The 19674-nt window shown below is 40.7% G+C and overlaps 1 protein-coding gene across 2 annotated transcripts in view; it reads left to right on the forward strand.

Annotated features, from left to right (window-relative positions):
• Window positions 1–19674, forward strand: part of CMYA5 (cardiomyopathy associated 5) — a 47983-nt gene that overhangs the window by 19692 nt on the left and 8617 nt on the right. For both annotated transcript variants that reach the window (XM_071731737.1, XM_071731738.1), the window contains 7 exons: window positions 1052–1147; window positions 1796–2029; window positions 3760–3782; window positions 5599–5720; window positions 10137–10286; window positions 11261–11407; window positions 14470–14614. In XM_071731737.1, coding sequence (XP_071587838.1) covers window positions 1052–1147; window positions 1796–2029; window positions 3760–3782; window positions 5599–5720; window positions 10137–10286; window positions 11261–11407; window positions 14470–14614 — 917 coding nt within the window. The remainder of the gene's footprint in view (window positions 1–1051; window positions 1148–1795; window positions 2030–3759; window positions 3783–5598; window positions 5721–10136; window positions 10287–11260; window positions 11408–14469; window positions 14615–19674) is intronic.

Genomic DNA, 19674 nt, shown 5'->3' on the forward strand with positions numbered 1-19674 from the left:
TGAGCCAAACATACCATTCCCTGGCTGAAGAGCACAGACATGAAGCCAGTACTAAATCTGACCCCAACACAGCCTTGGCTTCACATGATTTCTAGCACTAAGGTTCAGGTTACTCTGAGATAGCATTTGTATGTTTCTTGTTACTTCTCTATAACCACTGAGAGAACATTAAGACTGCTAAATGTTTGTTGCCTGAATTTTAACTGTAGGAACATAACTTCACAGAAAATGAAATAAGGTATGCATGGCATCTGTTGGATTTTATAGATTCTCTTGACTAACAGAAGTTTGCCTCTGAATCTTGGTGGTTGGTCCTAAATATTTATAAAGTGATCTTCAATTGTAAAGTCCAACGTGACATTTATGATTAATGGAAAGTCACACGCTTTTTTTAAACAGAGATAGCAGTAGTTTTCCATAATAGGAAGCTGTTACCAAGGGAAGTCAATCTTCTTCTTTAGATTTATGCCATCTAATTAAAACTAATTTTTTTTAAATAAATTAGCAGATGCCCACTTTTTTCCCAGGGAAGGTCAAGGACTAAGAAAAAGTTCTGAGTTGACTCTGATACCTACCGTCCCTTGGACTGCTTTTTTGTGACATCTAATGCAACTAGTGATTTTGATGAATTCTGGTTTATAGAAAATATCTCTAAAATTCTAATTCCCAAAAACCATGACACTGCATAATCTATTAACCTCAAAATTGCCTTCCTTACCTTCCTTTTTGTGGGCTTGTGCCTGTAATCTCTCACAGACCCTCATGAAGCTGTACGTAGCCTTCATCCCTAGCAAAACTGCATTGGAATTTGTAGCATTCAACAACTTGCACAGACACTCAGCACCTTGCTGAACTGAGCTCACATTTTTGGTTTGACAAAACAGTCACAGTTTTGTGACTGTTCCAGTAGCTATTTCTGTGCTTGTCTTTGTAGCCAGGGAGATACTCAAACTTATTTTAGTAATTGTTCAAGTGGTGTCTCATAAAATAAGTTGCATGTAAAAACTTTATAAAATAGCATTCCTATGTTACTAAATTTTTTAAATTTCAGGATCACTTAGGTGAATTGCTAATAACACTTGAAGGAAAGTCAATGAAGATCGAAGGGTTTGTGAGTGATATTGAATCGCTATTTAACTCTGTTGAGGTAAGGCAAATGTTTTATTGCACTAGGTTTCTTGTTTCTAAGATATGCTTGTCTTGTTTTGAGTCACCATTGCTTCCATGAAATTGAGCTATTTCTGTAGTGCTCACACTGACCTCTCCCACTGGGAAGTGTTGACTTTAGGGGGAAAAAAAGATGGATTTTCTTTCAAATTATTGCAAAGTGGAATATGTGACTGTCAAGCACTGGAGGAAGAAGTTCTCTTACTTTTACTTATGATTATAAAAACTCACACTGTTTGTGTCTTTACTTAGAATCCTGTGTGAGGCATCTAAATGAGTCAACCAATGTCTTAACCTTCCAGTATCCAAGTTCTTAAGCCTTGAGAACTGTATTTATTTCAGTTGAAAGTACAAATTTTTAGCTATTTTGTAGTTGTAATTCTTGTCTCAATGCTTTACTATGAAAGTTTAATTTTAAACACTAACAGTAAAAAAAATCTGCCACTAAAAAAAATGTATTTCACTAGCGTTATTTCTCCCAGATGATCTTGCTTACAGAAATAAAGTTCTCTTCTTCTCAGAATGCAAGAAGTTTGGTGGATGGCTTGTGTATGAATAATTTCTGTCTATTTGTTAAGTGCTGTCATTTTATTCTGCAGGTCAATTTACATCTTCTTATACTTTGCAGGAAAACTGCAAAAAAAATGCAGAATTGTTGGAAAAACAGAATGAAGAGATGCTTAAGAAAGTGGTAGCACAATATGATGAGAAATCAGAGAGCTTTGAGGAAGTGAAGAAGATGAAAATGGAGTACCTGTATGAGCAGATGATTAACTTCCAGCAAACTGTTGATTCAGCAAAGGAAACTTTGGAGGCAACAGTAAAAGAAGTGGAAGAACTGGATGGATTTGTTTTCCTAACTGTAAGTAAAAATGGTTTTCATCCCATAGCTTTTATGATACTAGTTAGGAAAGCACTTATACAGTACCCAGGTTGAGAATGAGTTGTTTACCTTCCTTTTGTTGTTTTTTTCCCTAAGATAGCTAAATCCTCAAAGCTCAGCTATTCCACTATGAAACTGCTAGATCAGTCACTTTTGCTGTGTGAATGCTCAGAGAATTGCAAAGATGATGCATAGGATGAAAACATGCCTTATGCCATTAAAATGTTTTTATTTTGTTTTGTGAAGTGAAGGCTAAGAGTCACTTTAATAATTTACATAGATTCCACTGAAGAGTAAGAAATGTTATAGCAAAAGATACTTTAATATATGGAAAAATACAGGTGAAACAAGAAAGTGTAATTGAATTTATCAAACTAGAAGCAGAGTTGTTCAGTTCTGTTGTTTTGGTTGAGTTTTTTGTTTTGTGGGATTTTTTTGTTTGTTTTCTTGTTTCATTTTTTAAGTGAGCAAAAACAGGCAGTAGTTATGTACTCAGATTACTGAAGCTGTGATAAATATTTACTTCTGAGAAAGGTGAGCAGCTGTATGGTGCTTAGTATCTGGCCAGGGTTGAACCATCACAGCAGGCTACATTTAGCAAGGTGCATATGAGAAGCATGTCTGTAATGGTCCTCTCAGCATGTAAACATCATTCCATCGTGATCTGAGTTGCCTAATTCATGCAATTGTCAGTTATTATGTGGTGTCAGAGGGTCTCACAGGTTAAACATGAACAACACGTGTCCTCCAAGATTGCTCTTGTGCTGCAAGACTTGCCTGCAGATGAGCTGTGACACTTTTTTCTTTACAGCAGTCTTAATGGAGATGAGATTTCTGGGATGATAATCCTATACTGTAGCATGTAGTTTGGAAGTTGCAGAGTTGCATCCTGGAGTGCAAGAAATGAAAAGTTCAAATTACTGTCTAAGGACAGATCATTCATGCAAAATAAACCAACTTTCCCAACACAAGACCCCAGCCCAAATGCAAGCACTTACAGAAACAGTGGAGCAATATTTGGCTTTCTGCCCAGCTTCAAGCTACGCAGTGAATGTCCCAGTGTCCTGTAACCAAGTGAATGCCATGGGAGACTAGCTATTTTGGGATGGATGACAGCTATATCTTATTTTCCTGATTTTGTGAGCTGTTGGTTTCAGTCCTTTGGCAAAAACATACATTTGTAATCTGAAATTCTTATGTGGTGTTAATAGGTTCCCTGCCCCTCTCTGTTAGTGACAGAAGATAGGAACTTTTCTGTTCATAGTCAGGAAATGTTAGCTGAAGATTGGGCATGGGAGAAACTCTCACTCCATGAGTACAAGTCATGGTTCTTGTAACCAGAATTTTTGAAGGACATTTGCCTTTCAATGTTCTTGATGTGCAAGTGACTTCTTCCTATAAAGCCTTGTTTTTAGAAACCATTTGACTGTGCTTTGATCTTTAAACCTGCACATTGAATACTGACCCCTCAGGAGTTTAGAACCAAGTTTAGACCCAAATAGCCTGCTGAGACAGAGCTTTGAAGTAGAATATTCTTAAGGAACCAAATTCTCAGCTGGTGAGAAGGAACAGCATCCCAGACAACACCAGATCAATGAAGCTATGTGTATTTTATTTCTGTAGAGAGTAGCAAGGCTGTTGGATGAGTGGCTGTTTAACATTTTTAGGGTTTCGAAACTGTTAATTTGTGTCTTTTTTCCCTCCTTCAGTCAACTAAAGAATTGCATAAAAGGTATATGAAGTATGGGCTAAGTGCACTGTAGTGAGTACTAGTCCTAGCATGATGAACATTTCATGTAGTAATTTAAGGCTTTGAAAACACATTGCTAATATTTATAGCTACTTTTATAAACCCTGCAAATAATGAAATTAAGAGAAGATGCTTTATACTTGTTGCTGTAACTAACTGGTTTTGAAGGGTTTTGAACATGTTCTGTACTACATCTATTTAAAAAGCAGAATTTTAAAATGTCTGTTCAATTTTAAATCTCTACGTAGAGACGTTAGACATCACTATGAAATTATTTTTTCACAACTCCAGCTCTGTTTTACCTCATCCCTGACAGGCTGCAATGCAAAGTATCACTCACATAGATGGGGTTATTGGGCTACATTTCGGAATAAAATTCAAGAAAAAAAAAATGTGTTTAAGTAGCTTTCAAAGTAGTACCAGGAGACTATGGGCTGATAATTTTCCCATACCTCTTCATGACCACTGCCTGATTCAGGATGCATCAGAGGGCTGTTGCCTTACTGCAGCTGCATGCTGGCTCACCTGCATGCCAATAAATACATGTGGTCACAAACTGTTCCCTGCCATGTTGTGATTTTCTCAAGGGAGACATTTTGGTGGGACCCATCCTTTTATGATAGAAGTGTTCAACTATTCGCCCATGTTACCCCAATAAATTTTCCAAGGTGAACTCCAAATATTCAGACAGGCTGCCTGTAGCCTTCCTTTATGCAAGCTTCCTGACTTGCTTTGCCCACACCACCACTTCTGACTTTGCCCAAAGGGCCTGAGCACTGCCCTGTGCATATCAAACATACCCTTATCAGTGCTGCCTCAGCCATGACAGTGATATGTGCCCTGACAGGTGTTGATGGACTGGGGTGTAACGTGACACAAGAGCTCCAGTTTGTGGTCAAATTACAACCCCCAGAGAGTGGTCTGAAGAGAATGTGCCAAACACCCCTTCATGGTTACCATTATTCTGCAGGCTAAGAACTATTACCTTTGGACTCTCCCATCCTAAGTCAAAATGTGACAGTCAGGCCATGTAGCTACATGGAGTTTATTTCACAAGAATAAAGCAGAATAATGTAACAGATTTTCTAAGGCTTTCTATATACTTGGTCTTTATTTGTTAACCTACACACTAAACTTGAAGTTTGTTCTGGTTTGTGCATGACTTTGATTGCTACTTTGATAATATTTTCCTTGTTTAAAAAGATTAGGAAGAAGTCTGCATAATAATGCATGTTTTTGTAAAGGAGTATATTTTATATTTATTGTGCTGTGTTGCATTTATGGATAATCAACTACTTCAATGACTGAAAAAAGAAGGGAGGAATGGCAAAACTTTATTTCTTTAAAAACCCCAAAATTTCATATCCTTGAAGCTGCTCCTTCCCCAGAGTTAAAAATATGTTGAGATTTCTTCCTATAAAGAACTCAGCAAATATGGGTTAATTAAGTGGAATCCATCTTTCTTCTCATGTTTTTTTGCTTGCCACAAGCAGCTGCTTTACACTACATCTTTGGAGTCAGCTGCTGTGGTTTAGCTCTAAGGTTTGTAGCCTTTTGGAGTCTTACTGTGAATTTCAAATTCTCACATGTCAAATGTGTACAGACTGTGTGCACTCCTGATCCGAAGTCACAGTGTGCTCTAATTTTCCAAAATCAGGGAAAGATTTCCTTGCATGTTGTCCTCAAGTTTGTGTGAAATACTTAAAGCAGCATATTTTGCATGGTCTTTTCTTCTGGCTTTTGGAAACTACGTGACAGCACAAGTGCTTTTGACAGCTATGTGTTTTCTTTCAAACAGGTTACTTTCGGCAATGGATACTACTCTCTCTTTAGAAAAGGTGCCCAGTGCTTTTTCACTGTTTGAGCACTATGCAGACAGTCCAGGACAGAGCAACCAGCACTCAGTAAAACATGTGGCTGGTAAGCATCTCTGAATATTATTTTTATGAAAGCTAACATTTTGGCAAAGATTTGGAAATTTTATGAAGCTAAATACAGAATCTGCTTGAAAAGTATAAATTGGCAAACAATGTAATTAGCAAACAGAGTCAGATGTAAAATGAAGTCTAATTGCACACAAGCATTTGTCTTATAGTAAGAACTAAGATGAGGAACAGGGGAATAAGTGCTAACGTAGGGGATTCTTGCATCATTTAGGATATCTGAACCTTAGACTAGCAGAAACTCTCTATCTGTAAATGTCCCAGGGCTAAAAAAGTTGCTGTTCCCTTTCATGCAGGGACAGAAGAGGTAACAAAAGGGTCTGCTGAGCTCTCTTTTTTCAAGAGGAGGCAGCCCCAGCATTGCTGGTGTGGGGAGGGGAGCAGGGGATGTCTGATGGCTAAGATCCAAGTGAATGGTGGCCCCTGGGATCCCCACCGGTTGAGAATGGAAAGTGGTTAACTCTGGCTGGAAGCAGCCACTACTTCAGAGGACAGGAGTGAAAATTGAACATGATAAAAGGGTTTATTTGTCTCCATATGATATTTCATACCCTGTAAGTAGGCTGTGGGCTTTCTTCTCTGCCTGTACATACACTTGTAGAAATTATCTGGATCTGTACAGCTGTTAATGAGGAGTTTCTCAGCACCAATTTGTGGATTGGTAATTTTCCCCATAATGGGATTTCACTCCAGCCTTTCTTTCTCAAGAGGTTTGTCCTGGGAGCTTGCATCTCACTGTCACGCTTTGTGATATCCCATTCATGGCCACATGCACCATCACCATCCTAGTTACTCTCTGGCTTTTCAAGCAATGCCGCTCTCTTACCCGTTTGGTCCTTGAACACTGGAAAAAAAGCACTGATTTCTCTAAGGTTTGTTTTCTGCCTGGATTTTCAAGTACCTAAAGGAACACTGGGGAAGTGCCATCCTGTGCAGACTCTCCAGTGTCTAGCAAGAGCTGAGATCTCTCAGCAGTATCTCTGTGGGGAAACTGTTGCTCATCCACACCACTGCTTTTATGAGATCTACAGGAACTGACTCACCTTGAGAGCCTTTTCAGATTTTGTGATTTTGCCTGTAGCATTCAAAGCTCCTCAGGTGAGGTTGGACAGGCACTTGTGCGTGCAGCATTATCTCAGGCACATTTCCTTAGGAAGTCAGATTAAAAGATCTTTTTGTAAAGGTCTTTTTGTAGCAGTGCAAATGTGCTATGTGTCTTGGTTTAGTACCTCAGCTCTGTCTTGTAGTCCCTTGGTTGCAACTGTTCTTTCCTCCTTGGCTGCTACCTCCTGGCAAAGCCATCCAGGAGGATAGACCCCTTTGGTCATTATGCTGTACTTCCTTTTCCCACAAGTCACTCCAAGATGTTTTTTTCCCAAAATGCTGAGATCTGCATTTTGGTTTGATTTGCTTTATCTACTGTGTTTGCTGAGCACTAAATGGCTCCAGATCAGTTTCCTGTGGCAAACCGGAAACAAGTGACTGTCAGCTAGCAAGAGACCTTCAAAGCTCCTAATCTTTTAAAGTTTCTTTTCTTTCTCTTCCCTAAATGTATTTCAGTTGCTGTGGTGATTTTTACTGCAGTGAACAGTAGGCAAAGTAAGTTTGGTTTGTATTTTTTTCAAGAAAGCTTTCAAGATTACATCTTTTCTGAAGGAAAATAGAGGTAATGCCTATATATAACTTTATGTGGAATTTAATTCTTTGAGTACATACTGGAGGTAAATGTCAGACACTCTCAGAATTATTTTTTATTCGAGCAATTTGATGAAATACATGTGAATTTGCAAGGTTTTGTAGTTCATAGGTTTTTCCTTCAGATAATAGTCTTTTATTGAACAATTTTATGGGACTTTATTGTCACCACCTCAGAAACCCCTTTCCTTTTAAACCATTTCCAGATCTTCTGTATCCACTGATACAAAGCCCCTTTCCATTAAAGTCTTTCTCCTTTCATGTAAGCCACTCCATTAACAAATGCATAAGCAACATGCCACTGAGCATACTAGAACACAGGCTGTGCCTGTGCAAGAAAAGGGGGCAAAAGCTAAAAACTGGATACTTATTACTTTCAAAGCATGTAAACCCTGCCCTTTTATAGCAGAACATGAGGACCTTTGCTGATTATAACAATGTTCAGTTGAAGTCACAAACGAATGTAACTGCTTTCCTTCTACAAGTCCACAATGCCAAGAAAATGTTATTTCTCATTACGCTGGAAAGTGGGCACTACCCATAAAACATTTGGGATTATTATTTTTCCTCCTGGGGACTGTGGAGATAAAGTAGCATGAAGGAAAAATTTCCTTGCACCTTAGCACTTCAATGAGAGCTGGAGAGATGAGAAAATGCCACACTCTCTATTGAAAAATACAATTTAGTCAATCTTGCTTATTTCTTTGACTACAATTATTTTTTAAAGGGATCAGCACTTTGTTAACATGTGCATGTTCTGTTTCTTAAGAGAATAGTTCAGCCTCTTCAATAGAGCTACTTCCTTTTAAAAGTTAGTTTGATATTATATGACAGAAAACTAGAAATCAAATATTTCTCAATGTTAGCAAATAAAATTTTATCTGCAACTTTTTTTTCCCCCAGAAGTTTCACTAATTAAGCTAGCTTCTGTTCAAATCTGGAATAATAATAAGTCTTGCAGCTGTGGGATTTCTGTGATCATAAATAGCGTTTTCTAGGCAACTTCAGAGGAAATAAAATAAAACTGGTTTCCCCACTGAGTCCACTGAAAGCAACTGTTTTCTTACAGATGATCAGTTTTTAAATTCAAATTCACCAACTCCAGATGCAGTCAAAAGACAAAATGAAGGTTGTTTTTAGCAATGAGAAGGAATTTTTTTTCAGTGCAAAGCAGATGTAATGCTACTTTACTGGTTGCTCTCAGTATAAATGATAAGGAAACAGCCAGCATCTGCATTTGCCTTGTTCATGCCACAGGGGATCATCATTACTGTTAAGATAACTGAAAAAAAGAAAAAGCTTTCTGCTGAGATTCTAAGAGAATTCATGCAACATGGATATTTACTGGGTGAAGAAATAGAATCATGTATTTTTGTTCTCTGCAATCAATTTAATAATGAACATCTTTTGTGGCTTTTTGCTTCTTTCTTTTCCCTCATACTCTTTTAAGCCATAATTGTAGAGGGGAACAATAGCTCATCAGAGATGGATCTCTGCTGATCAAGAGACAAAATTTACATGAAATCTGGGGAACCTTAGAGGTCTTTGCAGCATTCTTTTTGAAGGATGCTCCTGGGTGTCCCATGAGGTTCAGGTGCTTTGGCAGATCTCAAGCTCAACTGCGCACCAAGGATTCTTCGTCCACTGGATTTGCGGGGGAAATCACCGTGCCAGGCACAAGGACTTGACAGTGCTCTTGTAGTAGGGAGTCCATCTCTGGGCAGGGGTAGGACAGGGAGGCTCCTTCTCCTCCTCTGGGAGGCTGCAGAAAGCCTCCTTTTTGTGTGTGTTATCACAGCACAGCTCATTCCTGCTGCTATCATCTTCTGTGTGCTTGACACACTGCATGAATCCCTTCCTGGTGTGGCAGGTCCCTTCCTCTGCCCACCCTTCTGGGATAAGCTACATACATCTGTCTCTGCAGAAAACTTTCTTCTTCTGAAAGCTCCCTCTCCCTGTCAATGAGCTATTCCATGCTGTTTGCTATAAAAAAAGTCCTTTCTGTTTCTGCTTTCATGAGTATCCACTTCATAAGGTGTCCTCCTTTGGTGCCTGTGCTGCAAGGCTAGGTCAGGTAATGGAGAAAGTGGTCACTCAAAGGAGCCTGTGTTAGCCTCTGATGTCTTTTGGTCTTTCTGAAGATCTGGCCTGAAGTTTTCAGGAGTCTCCTGGGGTTTCATCAACATGTGTGCCTCAAAGCAGAGTGCAGAGGTGGAGACCTCTCCCTACAACTGAAAGGGAGGGAAAGGAGAGGGGTCACTGGACTTGTATGTCTGCTTTCTGTGTACAGGACTGCCACAGCCCTGGAACGTTTGCTCACAGAATTTAGAAATAAGCAGTTGTGCCATTATTTATCTGTGTGATGGTCCTGCCCCATAGGGAATGATCCCAAGAGCGAGGAAGGGTGTGGGTACAGGTTTTGCTCTGTGTTCAGGTGGTCCCAGTACCTGGGATCTTCTTTTGTCAAGACTGTGAGGGAAATGGACAGATTCCAATGTAGAGAAATTAACTTTTCTGTTCCTAATTTAGGAGGACCTATCATTCTAGTACCACACCAGTATCATTGGTATTTTGTGTGCTTGTTCTGTGGAAATAAGCAACCTGAATGAAAATCAGCAACCAGGTTGCCTAACAAACCTGTGTGTAATTTGGCTGAATATGCAGGAGTACAAATAACAATGGAAGACTTTCCTCTCAGTCCCACAGACACCAACAGTCATAGCTCAGGAACCAAATTCAGCCACCAGCACCTCCATTGCTGTTTACTGGGCTGTGAATGATGGGGATGCCATCGACTGCTTCCAGGTCTTCTGTATGGAGGAGCTGCAAGCCAGCAAAGATGCAGGAGGTGAGCAAGGTCTTCACAACAGCACAAATCCTTTCTGTTCAGGTCTGGGGTCAGCAGTGGGGAGGCCAAAATGCAGGGGGCACTGAGGTAAGGGATTCTTAAGACACCATATGTATGACTAAGGATGGGTAACAATGGAGGAGACTGTGAGGTAGGTGCGATTCTTTCTGCTCCCCTTTGACCCCCAAAATGTAAGGTAAGTATAATGGTCTGTAAAGTGCAGGGCAGAGGTGTTGAATGCACGGTGTTGAGGTGTTCTTTTATGTAGTAGCCCAACCTCCAGAGAGGATGCATCGATAATGCCTCATGGTACTCATGGAGACTGCAGATAGATCTCCCAAAGAGACAGGCTTCATTAGGTTTTCAGGGCCCTTCAGGTACTTTGGAAATGTGTCCTAATAAAACAGCTACAGGAAACGAAAATCAGTATTTCTACCGTATTTCTAATTTTAGACAAAGATTTAGACAAAGATATTTCAAATGTCAAATATGAAATGAAGATAAGAGGTCTGAAATGCTTATTCATTAAAAAGCTCACTGATCATAAAGTCACTTGATGCAACTGGGCTCTGCACAAATCTACGTGTGCATATGTGTCCATGCTAAGGGCTTTTTATGATAGCTAATGTATAGTTCGGGGGAGTAGAGTCCATTATAAGAAATTGTAAGGTTATAGAGAGGGGAAACCAGGGCTGACAGCTGCTGATTGTATGTTCCAAACTTGCAGTCTTGTCTTTAGAAGCACTGAGGGCCATACTCTCCCTCGCCATCAGTGGGATTTGACAGCACTGAATTCAGGGGCATGTCAAAAACTTTCTTTCTCAACAGAAGAAAATATGGAGATCTCAGCTGGTAACACTGTCTGGATTTTTTTAATTGTCTGTTCTTCACATGTCATCTGAGCAGTGCAACTGTAAGCCCTACCTATTCAACATGTGAGTGTGATGTCCCTTGTCTGTGTGTATTCCTCCTAGCCTTGGTGGAAGAGTACAGAGTGACAGTGAAGGAGAGCCATTGCATCTTGGAGGATCTGGAGCCAGATCGCTGCTACAGTGTGTGGGTCATGGCTGTGAATGGCACAGGCTGTAGCTTACCCAGTGAAAAAATGATTTTTAAAACAGGTATGTACCTATTTTTCTATTTAATTGTAATTTGGGCATTTGATTATTAAAAGCTCTAGGTCCTTAGATCAGTTCTAGTCCAAAGAGTCACTGAAAAGGAAGAGCCTGTTTCATTCAGCCATTCTGGCAGATAGCAGGCAACTCGCAGTGTTTTCTCTTTTTGCTGAGAGTTCACAGCATAATTGCTCCTAGGCAGAAACTCAAAGACATTCAGATTTGAAGATGTTGCCAGGCCATGTGACTGGGGCATTGGGGCAGCACATGATGAAATTCTCTTCTGCATGCTCTGCAATGCTCCAGGGCAGCTCTGAAAAAGCCACCTGGCTTCCCCCTGCTGCTGCTGCTTCTCCTGTGGAAAACGAGGCAACAACTGTGGGTTTTGCCTCTCTGCCATCCTCCCAAATACATCCACACTGCATTGATTTAAATAATTAACTTTTCAGCAGAAAGCCTGCTTTGCTGACATTACATGCTCTGTCTAGCTCAGTGGGATACAAATCTCAGATATGACTAAGAGGCTCTGATGCTGTTTAAGTGTTATAAATTAAGATGAGTAATTAGATGAGTGTTGTTTATGAGCTTCATTTGACTGATCAGTTTTTCTGGTCTTTAATTTCTGTAATAATTTTTATTGACAAAACTATTTCTTCTTGAATTATGAGAAGAAGAGCTGACTTTGAGGCCCTCTTTCCTGATGATATTGCTAGTGCTACACCATCAGAACAATCATTCTGTTCTTGCAGTCATGAAATACAGAAAAGGCTATTTCATAATGAAATATCTCTGTACAACACTGAGTGTATCATTGAAATCACCTGGCAGCAACTGCAAGCCTCTTTCTTAATCCACTGGTCTTTGAATTTGTAGATAATTTTTTTTGATGTTCAATTTCCTATTCTTATCTTTCACAAAGATATTTTTACGGAGAATTCAAAGTAGCAATTGAAATTTTATGGTATCAACAATGTAATTGTGAGCACAGTGCAGAATCACTGCAAAATGGTCAAATAATAATGAGCTATCACTAGCTAATAATTTAAAAAGGGATTCTCACCTTTCTGAAGTTGTTATTTTTAAGGGCTGTCCTTAACTTTTGATTTCAGACTCAACATTCTTTGTCATAAAACTGAAGCCTTCTGAAAAAGTTAATTTCCTTGAGTACTTGATGCCTTTCTCTGGCTTGTTTCTTTAAGAAAACGAATAAACTAGATGACAGAAGGATGCACTAAACACCTTCCCTCAAGCTGAGGTGAAGTCCCACTGGAATGCACTGGGTCCCAGGTGGATTTGGGACACTCCTGAGCACTGACTGATGCAAAAACCATGCCCTTAACATCAGAGGTGGAATGATGAACACTGGTAGTGGAAATAATTTCTTCAGTGTGATCCTGGCTACTTTGATATAAAGAGGAACACTTTGATTCTTCATTTAGCCCAGTGAACTCTGAAGCAAGAATTTAGAGAGCCTGCTTTTAGTAATTCAGATTAAAAGGTGTCACATTCAAGAATTTAGTTTGGTGGAATGTGCAGTTATGGGAACACCTGTATCTCTCCAGATGCTTGGAACCCCCCATGGTTTTTCACTATTGGGTGTGCACCTCTGGAGGTGGCACTGGGCCTGGGGAGCTTGGGGGAAATGTAGGCAGCTGCTGATGCAGCACCCCCCAGTACCTCCCATCTCCTGCTCCTTCACCTTTCAAATTCACTGCCTTTCCTTCCCAGAAGCACAGTAACAACCCTTTCTGGTATGCTGACTCCATATACTCTTGAGACAGATAATCTTAAATAAATAAAAAGTGCCTGATGTTTTTTGACATACTATTTGCACAGACATAAATGTGGGTGTGTGTCTCAGCTGCTTAATGCAGGTATTAGGGGACTTAGCTATTAATTTTCCATTCTTTAGAAACACGTGCATTTAAAACCAGACAATAATCAGATATGTCAAAAGAGATTTGAAGTAATATTGCTAAGGGAAGATCTACAGGTGTATTGACCAGATGAGGATCTATCCCATAGATACTTTCTTCTATTGAATATCTAGATTAGCTGTTCCTGTAGTAAAACGCCAAGTAATCTTAGCCTGAACTGTTAATCTCCTGATTTTCACTAAACCAGGAAATCATTATGTATGTGTGGGTGGGTTTTGGGTTTTTTTTCCTATTCTGATAACAGGAAATATTTTTTTCTTAAGAAACAGAATTAATCTGGAATGCTGGCTGCAGTTCTGTAAAGCTACCTTCTCAGCAAATTGTCTACTTTTGCCTTAGGCCTCATATTTAGAACCCAAACTCTTTAAAAGCCAAATGGTTTCCCAATATATTTTTTTTATTAATAACCTTTCTTTTAAGGATTGGTATTAAAATGTTTTTATGAGTTTCAACACCAGTTTGTAGGGTTCGTTTATGTTGCTATTCCCTGGAGAGGGAAAGAGTAAGTGAATACAACTAATCCATTTTCAGCCTATGATGTTGGATACACACTTTCACACAACGGCTTTTGATTACTTGCATTCAGTGCACTATTTTACATTCTGTTTTCTAGCTTGCAGTTGGGCCTGTAGTTCTAAAACTGAGGCTCTAAGTAAGAGAAATTACAGGACCAAATTTTAGCATTTCAAAAATAAGCAGGATATAATCAAGCAGAGTCAGCATCTTCCTATAAATTCTACAGCAGCACATTTGTTTCTGATGCAGTTCATGCAGGGACTGCTGAGGACAGGCTTGAAGTGATGCAGGAAGAGTCTTATGCAGTATTGCTTGGTACTCTGCTCCTTGAAAATTAGCAGATATGAGGAAAATATGCTTAAGGAAAGGCATAAAAATCTCCATGAGCATTCTAAGAATGCACAGAAACATTCAATGACTTTTCCAGCACACATTTTTTCCCCCCAGTGTGAATATCTGCTATTGAAACACAAACAAGCAAAAAAATCATTGCTGGATAGGCAAAACGAACTATCCCCTGGGGCTTGGGGGAGGTGATTGTTCCTTTCCCTTGCAGGGAAAGGCAGCTGCTGGCACCCTTGTTGCAGTACAGCTAACTTGTTCCTGTGTCCCCAGCACCTGCTGTCCCCACCATCAAGGCTGAAGACTGCACGGTGTGTTGGGACACAGCCACCATCCGCTGGAGTGCCAGCTCAGGGTCAGCAGAATCCTTCACCCTGGAATACTGCCGACAGCACTCGCCAGAAGGAGAGGGCCTCAGGTCAGTGCTGCAGCTTCAAGTGCCACTGGGTCAGATTAGGCAGCTCCTAATGAGCATACCCCAGGCTGAGTGTCATTATGCAAGAGATTATTCTGCCTTCAGCGTGCAAGGAAGAAATCTGCTTCTCTGTGCTGGGGAATTTACAAGACATAGTAATCTGTGAGATTAGGCTGAGACATTAAAACGCTTCCTTTTTATTCTGCTTAACTGGGCAACCCCTTTCACTTGGGCCCCAAACCCTGGTGAACTTGTGGTACCCACAATCAACCAGATGTTGCAGGGCTGGGCTGGCAGGGAAGCAGTAGATGCCCTGAAGCTGCCCTTGTTCTGGGCAGGTCTGGGAAGGGCAACTGAACTCCACAGGGGATTAGCAGGATGGAGGAGCCTGGTCCAGTTTGCTCTTGCTTTGTGGAGAAAAAGGTAAGTGTCAACCTGGGGCTTATGATTCTCTCGTAAGGATGATACAGGTGTCCTGGTAACAATGGTGGTCCCTCTGCACTGTCTGGAGGCATGGGTAGAGCCCTCCCAAAGCATATCTGAGCTCCAGTGCTCCACAAATCTGCAGGCACACCCCAGGGGTAAAAAGAGAACCTGAAAGGCAGCTTTGAAATTGAGGGTGGTGTCTACTTATGCCAGGCTCTCTCTGGTTTCCCCTACACTAAGTCTGTGCTGCTTAAAGGAGAAGGTGAGGGACTTAGGCCCTAGTGATCCCTGAAACCAGGCACTGCTCTGAAATGCAGAAAAAATCTATGTGGTGCCCTCTATGTCCTTGGGTCTTGGGGGCTGCCATATGGCACCCTGTGAAAGAGCGGATTCTGTCTGTCCACACCTTCCAGAACCCTGATTAGGGTCCTCACCTAAGGGCTTCAGGGAGACATGACAGGGATGGAAGAGCTCCACGCCATGAAATCAGAATTAGTTAAGTGAATTAAAGAGTTCACAAGTTTCTACTAGATAAGTATGATAATGAAATTGTGTGCACCTTGCTCCTTACAAAAACAGGCTAAATATAAACTTCTGCAAAATTAAGAGGTTTTTTTTTTTTTTCCATGGAGTACCAGTGTGCTGTGTTAACACCACCAAGGACACCATCTTGCTTGGCTATCCAACCTCTCAGAGGTCAACCATGACCTGCTCTCTTTAGTACATATTTCATGAGGCTGACAGGTCCCTGTCAACCTGCCAAAGTTGCTCTTGGACAGAGATAGGAAACCGTTCCAAAATCTTTGCTGTGTGTTTACCCTTGAGTTTCTTTGTTGTTAACTGATATTTCCTCTTTTTCTCAAAACTGAACCATAAATGTGCTGGTTTCTGTAATCTGTAAATGAGGTATCTATAACACCAAGCATTTTACTCATGTGGTGATAACTAGCAAAAAGCTGCCAGAACTGAACCTTTCCCTTTCTCAAGTGAGCTTGTGAAAAATCTAACATGTTTATAATTATACTGAGTCACATTTGACTTTTTGGCCTCACTGTGGGCAGAAGCTGGGTCTTTACTGTGACAACTGTTAAAAATTCCCACAAGACATAATAGTCATTTTCTCATAATTGCTATAGTTTAAAATTCTGTATTTGTAGAAGGGATCTGTCCTGTTTTGACAGAGTCAAAGACCATCTTGTACCATTTTTCCTCTTTCCTTTTCCAAAACAAGACCCTTTAGCCTGACCTCAGGTTCTCCTACATAGCACACAATACTTTAATGACAGTGAAGATTTTTTAAGCTTTCTATATAATTTTTTTTGCATAAAGCCAAGAATAAAGAGCCCACTGCTACTGGAACATACTGCCTGTACTGCTCCTATCCAAGGGCCCCACTAGTTACTACTAAAACTAGTTGCTAGTTACTACTAAAAATAAATTCTTTATGTAGCTGATAGAGAGAAGGAGCTTCCTTCTGGACGTTCTCCCTTCTATGTTGGACATTTGTATCAGGTAGAACAAAACCGCAGCCTTATGCACACCTAGGAGCATTTGTGCCTCAAAAGTCTGTAATTTCTTCTAGTTGCTTTCCTTGAAAGCTTGGAGTTTGTCCTTCAGAGGTTTCCTGAGCAACACACATCCTGGGCACCAGCCAGAAATGGGGCCCTTTGACAGCCTGTGCCTCTCATGCTTACAGCAACCCCATAGCTGAGCAATTTTCCCAGTCCCTGGGTGGGAGTTCAAACATGAGTCTCAGCAAGCCTGGGAAGTTCATATGACTGCTGACAAAAGAACAGTGGGAAAGTAGAAGAGGGAGAAGGATATTGAAGAGAAGTCAGAGAAAGCAGCATGGTCCCATCCCGCAAGGCTGCTTTCACCTTTGTCACTCTGGGAGCACATCGAGGGCAAGGGACACTAGCAAGGGAGCGGGCAGTGAGAAATGCACCCATCAAACAGCCAGAGACTTGTGTGGTGCCCCTGGGCTGGGCTGGGGACCTGTGGCCTTCATCATGTCACAGAATCACAGGATGCTTGAATTTGGAAGTAACCTTTGGAAGTCATCAGGTCAAAAATCCCTGCTCAAGAAGGGCCACCTGGAACATTATTCAGGGTGCTTACGAATGTCCCCAGGGAGGTCCTTGGAGCAGTCCCAGTTCCCCAGGGAGAAAATTTGAAGAGCATCTGAAAATAAACCTTCATAGAAAGTTTCATTCTAAATACCATAAGAAAAAAATCAGTATTTTCCCCTTTGCCTTCTGTCTATTTGACAGCTTGCCACCTGAGAGACATGATTTCACATAAAACCATCTTAAATCCTCTGCAACAATGAGCCCATGGCCTGCTGCTGGGGCTCTAAGATCCTTCCTGGTCTGATTCTGTTCCCAGAATCTTTATGAGTCTTTGAAATCTTTCTTTCAGTTTCCAGAGCTCTGCTATTTTTCTTGATGTTCACCCTCTTTGTGTTGAAAAGTCAATAGAGCTGTGGGTGGAAGATGGAAAACTGTGAGAAATGTAGTCCAGGGATTAGGTGTGTGGGTTGTTCAGATGGAAACCATGTATCACATCATGAGAAATCTGTAATAGAGGCAGAAATTAGTGCAGCATGCAATGAAATTGAAGAAGTAGAAGGGACAGAGTATCATCCACTCTGCCAATGCAAGACCAGCACTGCTAGTGACCAAAATTTTCAGTTTACCAACAGACAGGTCGAATGCTAGAAAAAGTAGAGCTAACCTCCCTCCTGTTGCATTGCTCACATGGCTTTCCTGCTGCCTCAGCAAAAAAGGTGTGTAAAATAGGGCATCTTCCTCCTCTCCAGCTTCGCTCACTGAGCTTGCAATCTGAGATGGCAACAAGGACTGTTGTAAGTGTTGCTTTGGGGATCTAACCCCAAGAAAGCTGGGACAGAGGAGAGGAAAAGAAGCATGCAGCACAGAGATATTTATTCATTATTTTTATCTTCAAGAGCTTTTTTGTGTCCATGGTACAACCTTTCCGTGTGCTCCTACAAGTATCTTGCAAAGCTTTCATGGTTCTAACTTCACGTTGGTGATACCAGCACAAGAGCACAAGTCTGGAAATGCTGTTTCAGTGGGGTGCTGGGGGTGGAGATGACAATTACAGCACTGAGGGCGTTCTGAATCACTGCAAAGTGTATCATTTGCTGGGTTCATGCAATATTAAAAAAATGTCCTCTAGATGTTGTTTCCTTGAAATAAATGAGGATACTGATGACAGAAATACACATCAAAGCACAGCATCAGATTTCCCTAAACTCAGAAAAATCACAACTTTAGCAGACAACTGCTACTGTAATACTGTATGGTGATTTACAGGTGAAGAAACATCTAACTCCTTTCTGTTCTGCTTTAAATAGCATGTACATGAAATTGGAAGACTTCATTTTGATACTTCAAGATTCCTCTTAGAAAGAGAAGGATTAAGATGAGATACTTCGAATATTTCTTGAATTTCTATGCACTGGATAGTGTATCATGATACCAAGATATTGTGGGGATACTGCAAATATAGCATCTAGGGTAAAGGCTAGGATGTATCATACTTTGATGTTAATATTATTACATATTCAATAATTTTTAAAGTGGACAGCTGTATTTAAAATAGAAAATAACTGGCATAAAAATATTATAGGTGAGTTTCTATTTCTTTCCTGATGCAAACTACATAGTTCAATACTCTCCTTAAGCATGAGGAAGATCTATCTGTGATGTTTTTTAAAAGAACTTGGAAATCAGGATGTTCCCCCAGCACAGTCACAATGCATTTTCCCTTCTCCTATGTATGACCTATATGCTGTAAGATAAGTACTAATCATAACTTTTCATTATCTTTGCTTTTTATGACTGACTGCAGGGTCACCCTTAAGCATGACAAAAAACAGTGGTTTCTGGGGAAACCTCAGTATCTGGAGAATCCTCAGTATCCACTTTCCCCCTTCACCCTAACCTCTGAACCAAAAGGAAGGTGATAGCAGCATTCATTTCCTCTTTGCATGCAGCTTCATGTGAGCCTGGAGCTGGCACAGAGTGTTGCAAATGAAATTCCTTCTTGTTGGCATACTCTGTTTCATTAGCTGGCAGCAGTGGGGCTGTTTTTTAAGCCTTAATCATAGCTAAAATTGATGGGCTCATATTCTTAGGCAGCTTAGGGCTGGCTTTTAAAATAGAATCACAGAATCACGGAATCACAGAAAGTTAAAGGGTTGGAAGGGACTCCAAAAGATCATAGAGTCCAACCCCCTCTGCCAGAGCAGGGTCACCCACAAGAGGCCAACTATGAATGTGTTCAGGTGGGTTTTGAATGTCTCCAGAGAAGGAGGCCCCACAAGCTCCCTGGGCTGCCTGTTCCAGAGCTCTGTCACCCTCACAGTAAAATCTTTCTCCTCATGTTTATATGGAACCTCCAATGCTCAAACTTATATGAGTTGCTTTTTGTCCTATCATTGGGCATAACTGAGAAGAAGCTGGCACCACACTCCTGTCTCAATCTCTTTATGTATTTATAAACATTAATGAGGTTGACCTTCTTCTCCTCTTCTCCACGCTGAAGAGACCCAGCTCACTCTGCCTTTCCTCATAAGGGAGATTTTCCACTCCCTGAATCATCTTGGTCATTCT

The sequence above is a fragment of the Heliangelus exortis genome, chromosome Z, assembly GCF_036169615.1.
Source record: "Heliangelus exortis chromosome Z, bHelExo1.hap1, whole genome shotgun sequence".
NCBI lineage: Eukaryota > Metazoa > Chordata > Aves > Apodiformes > Trochilidae > Heliangelus > Heliangelus exortis.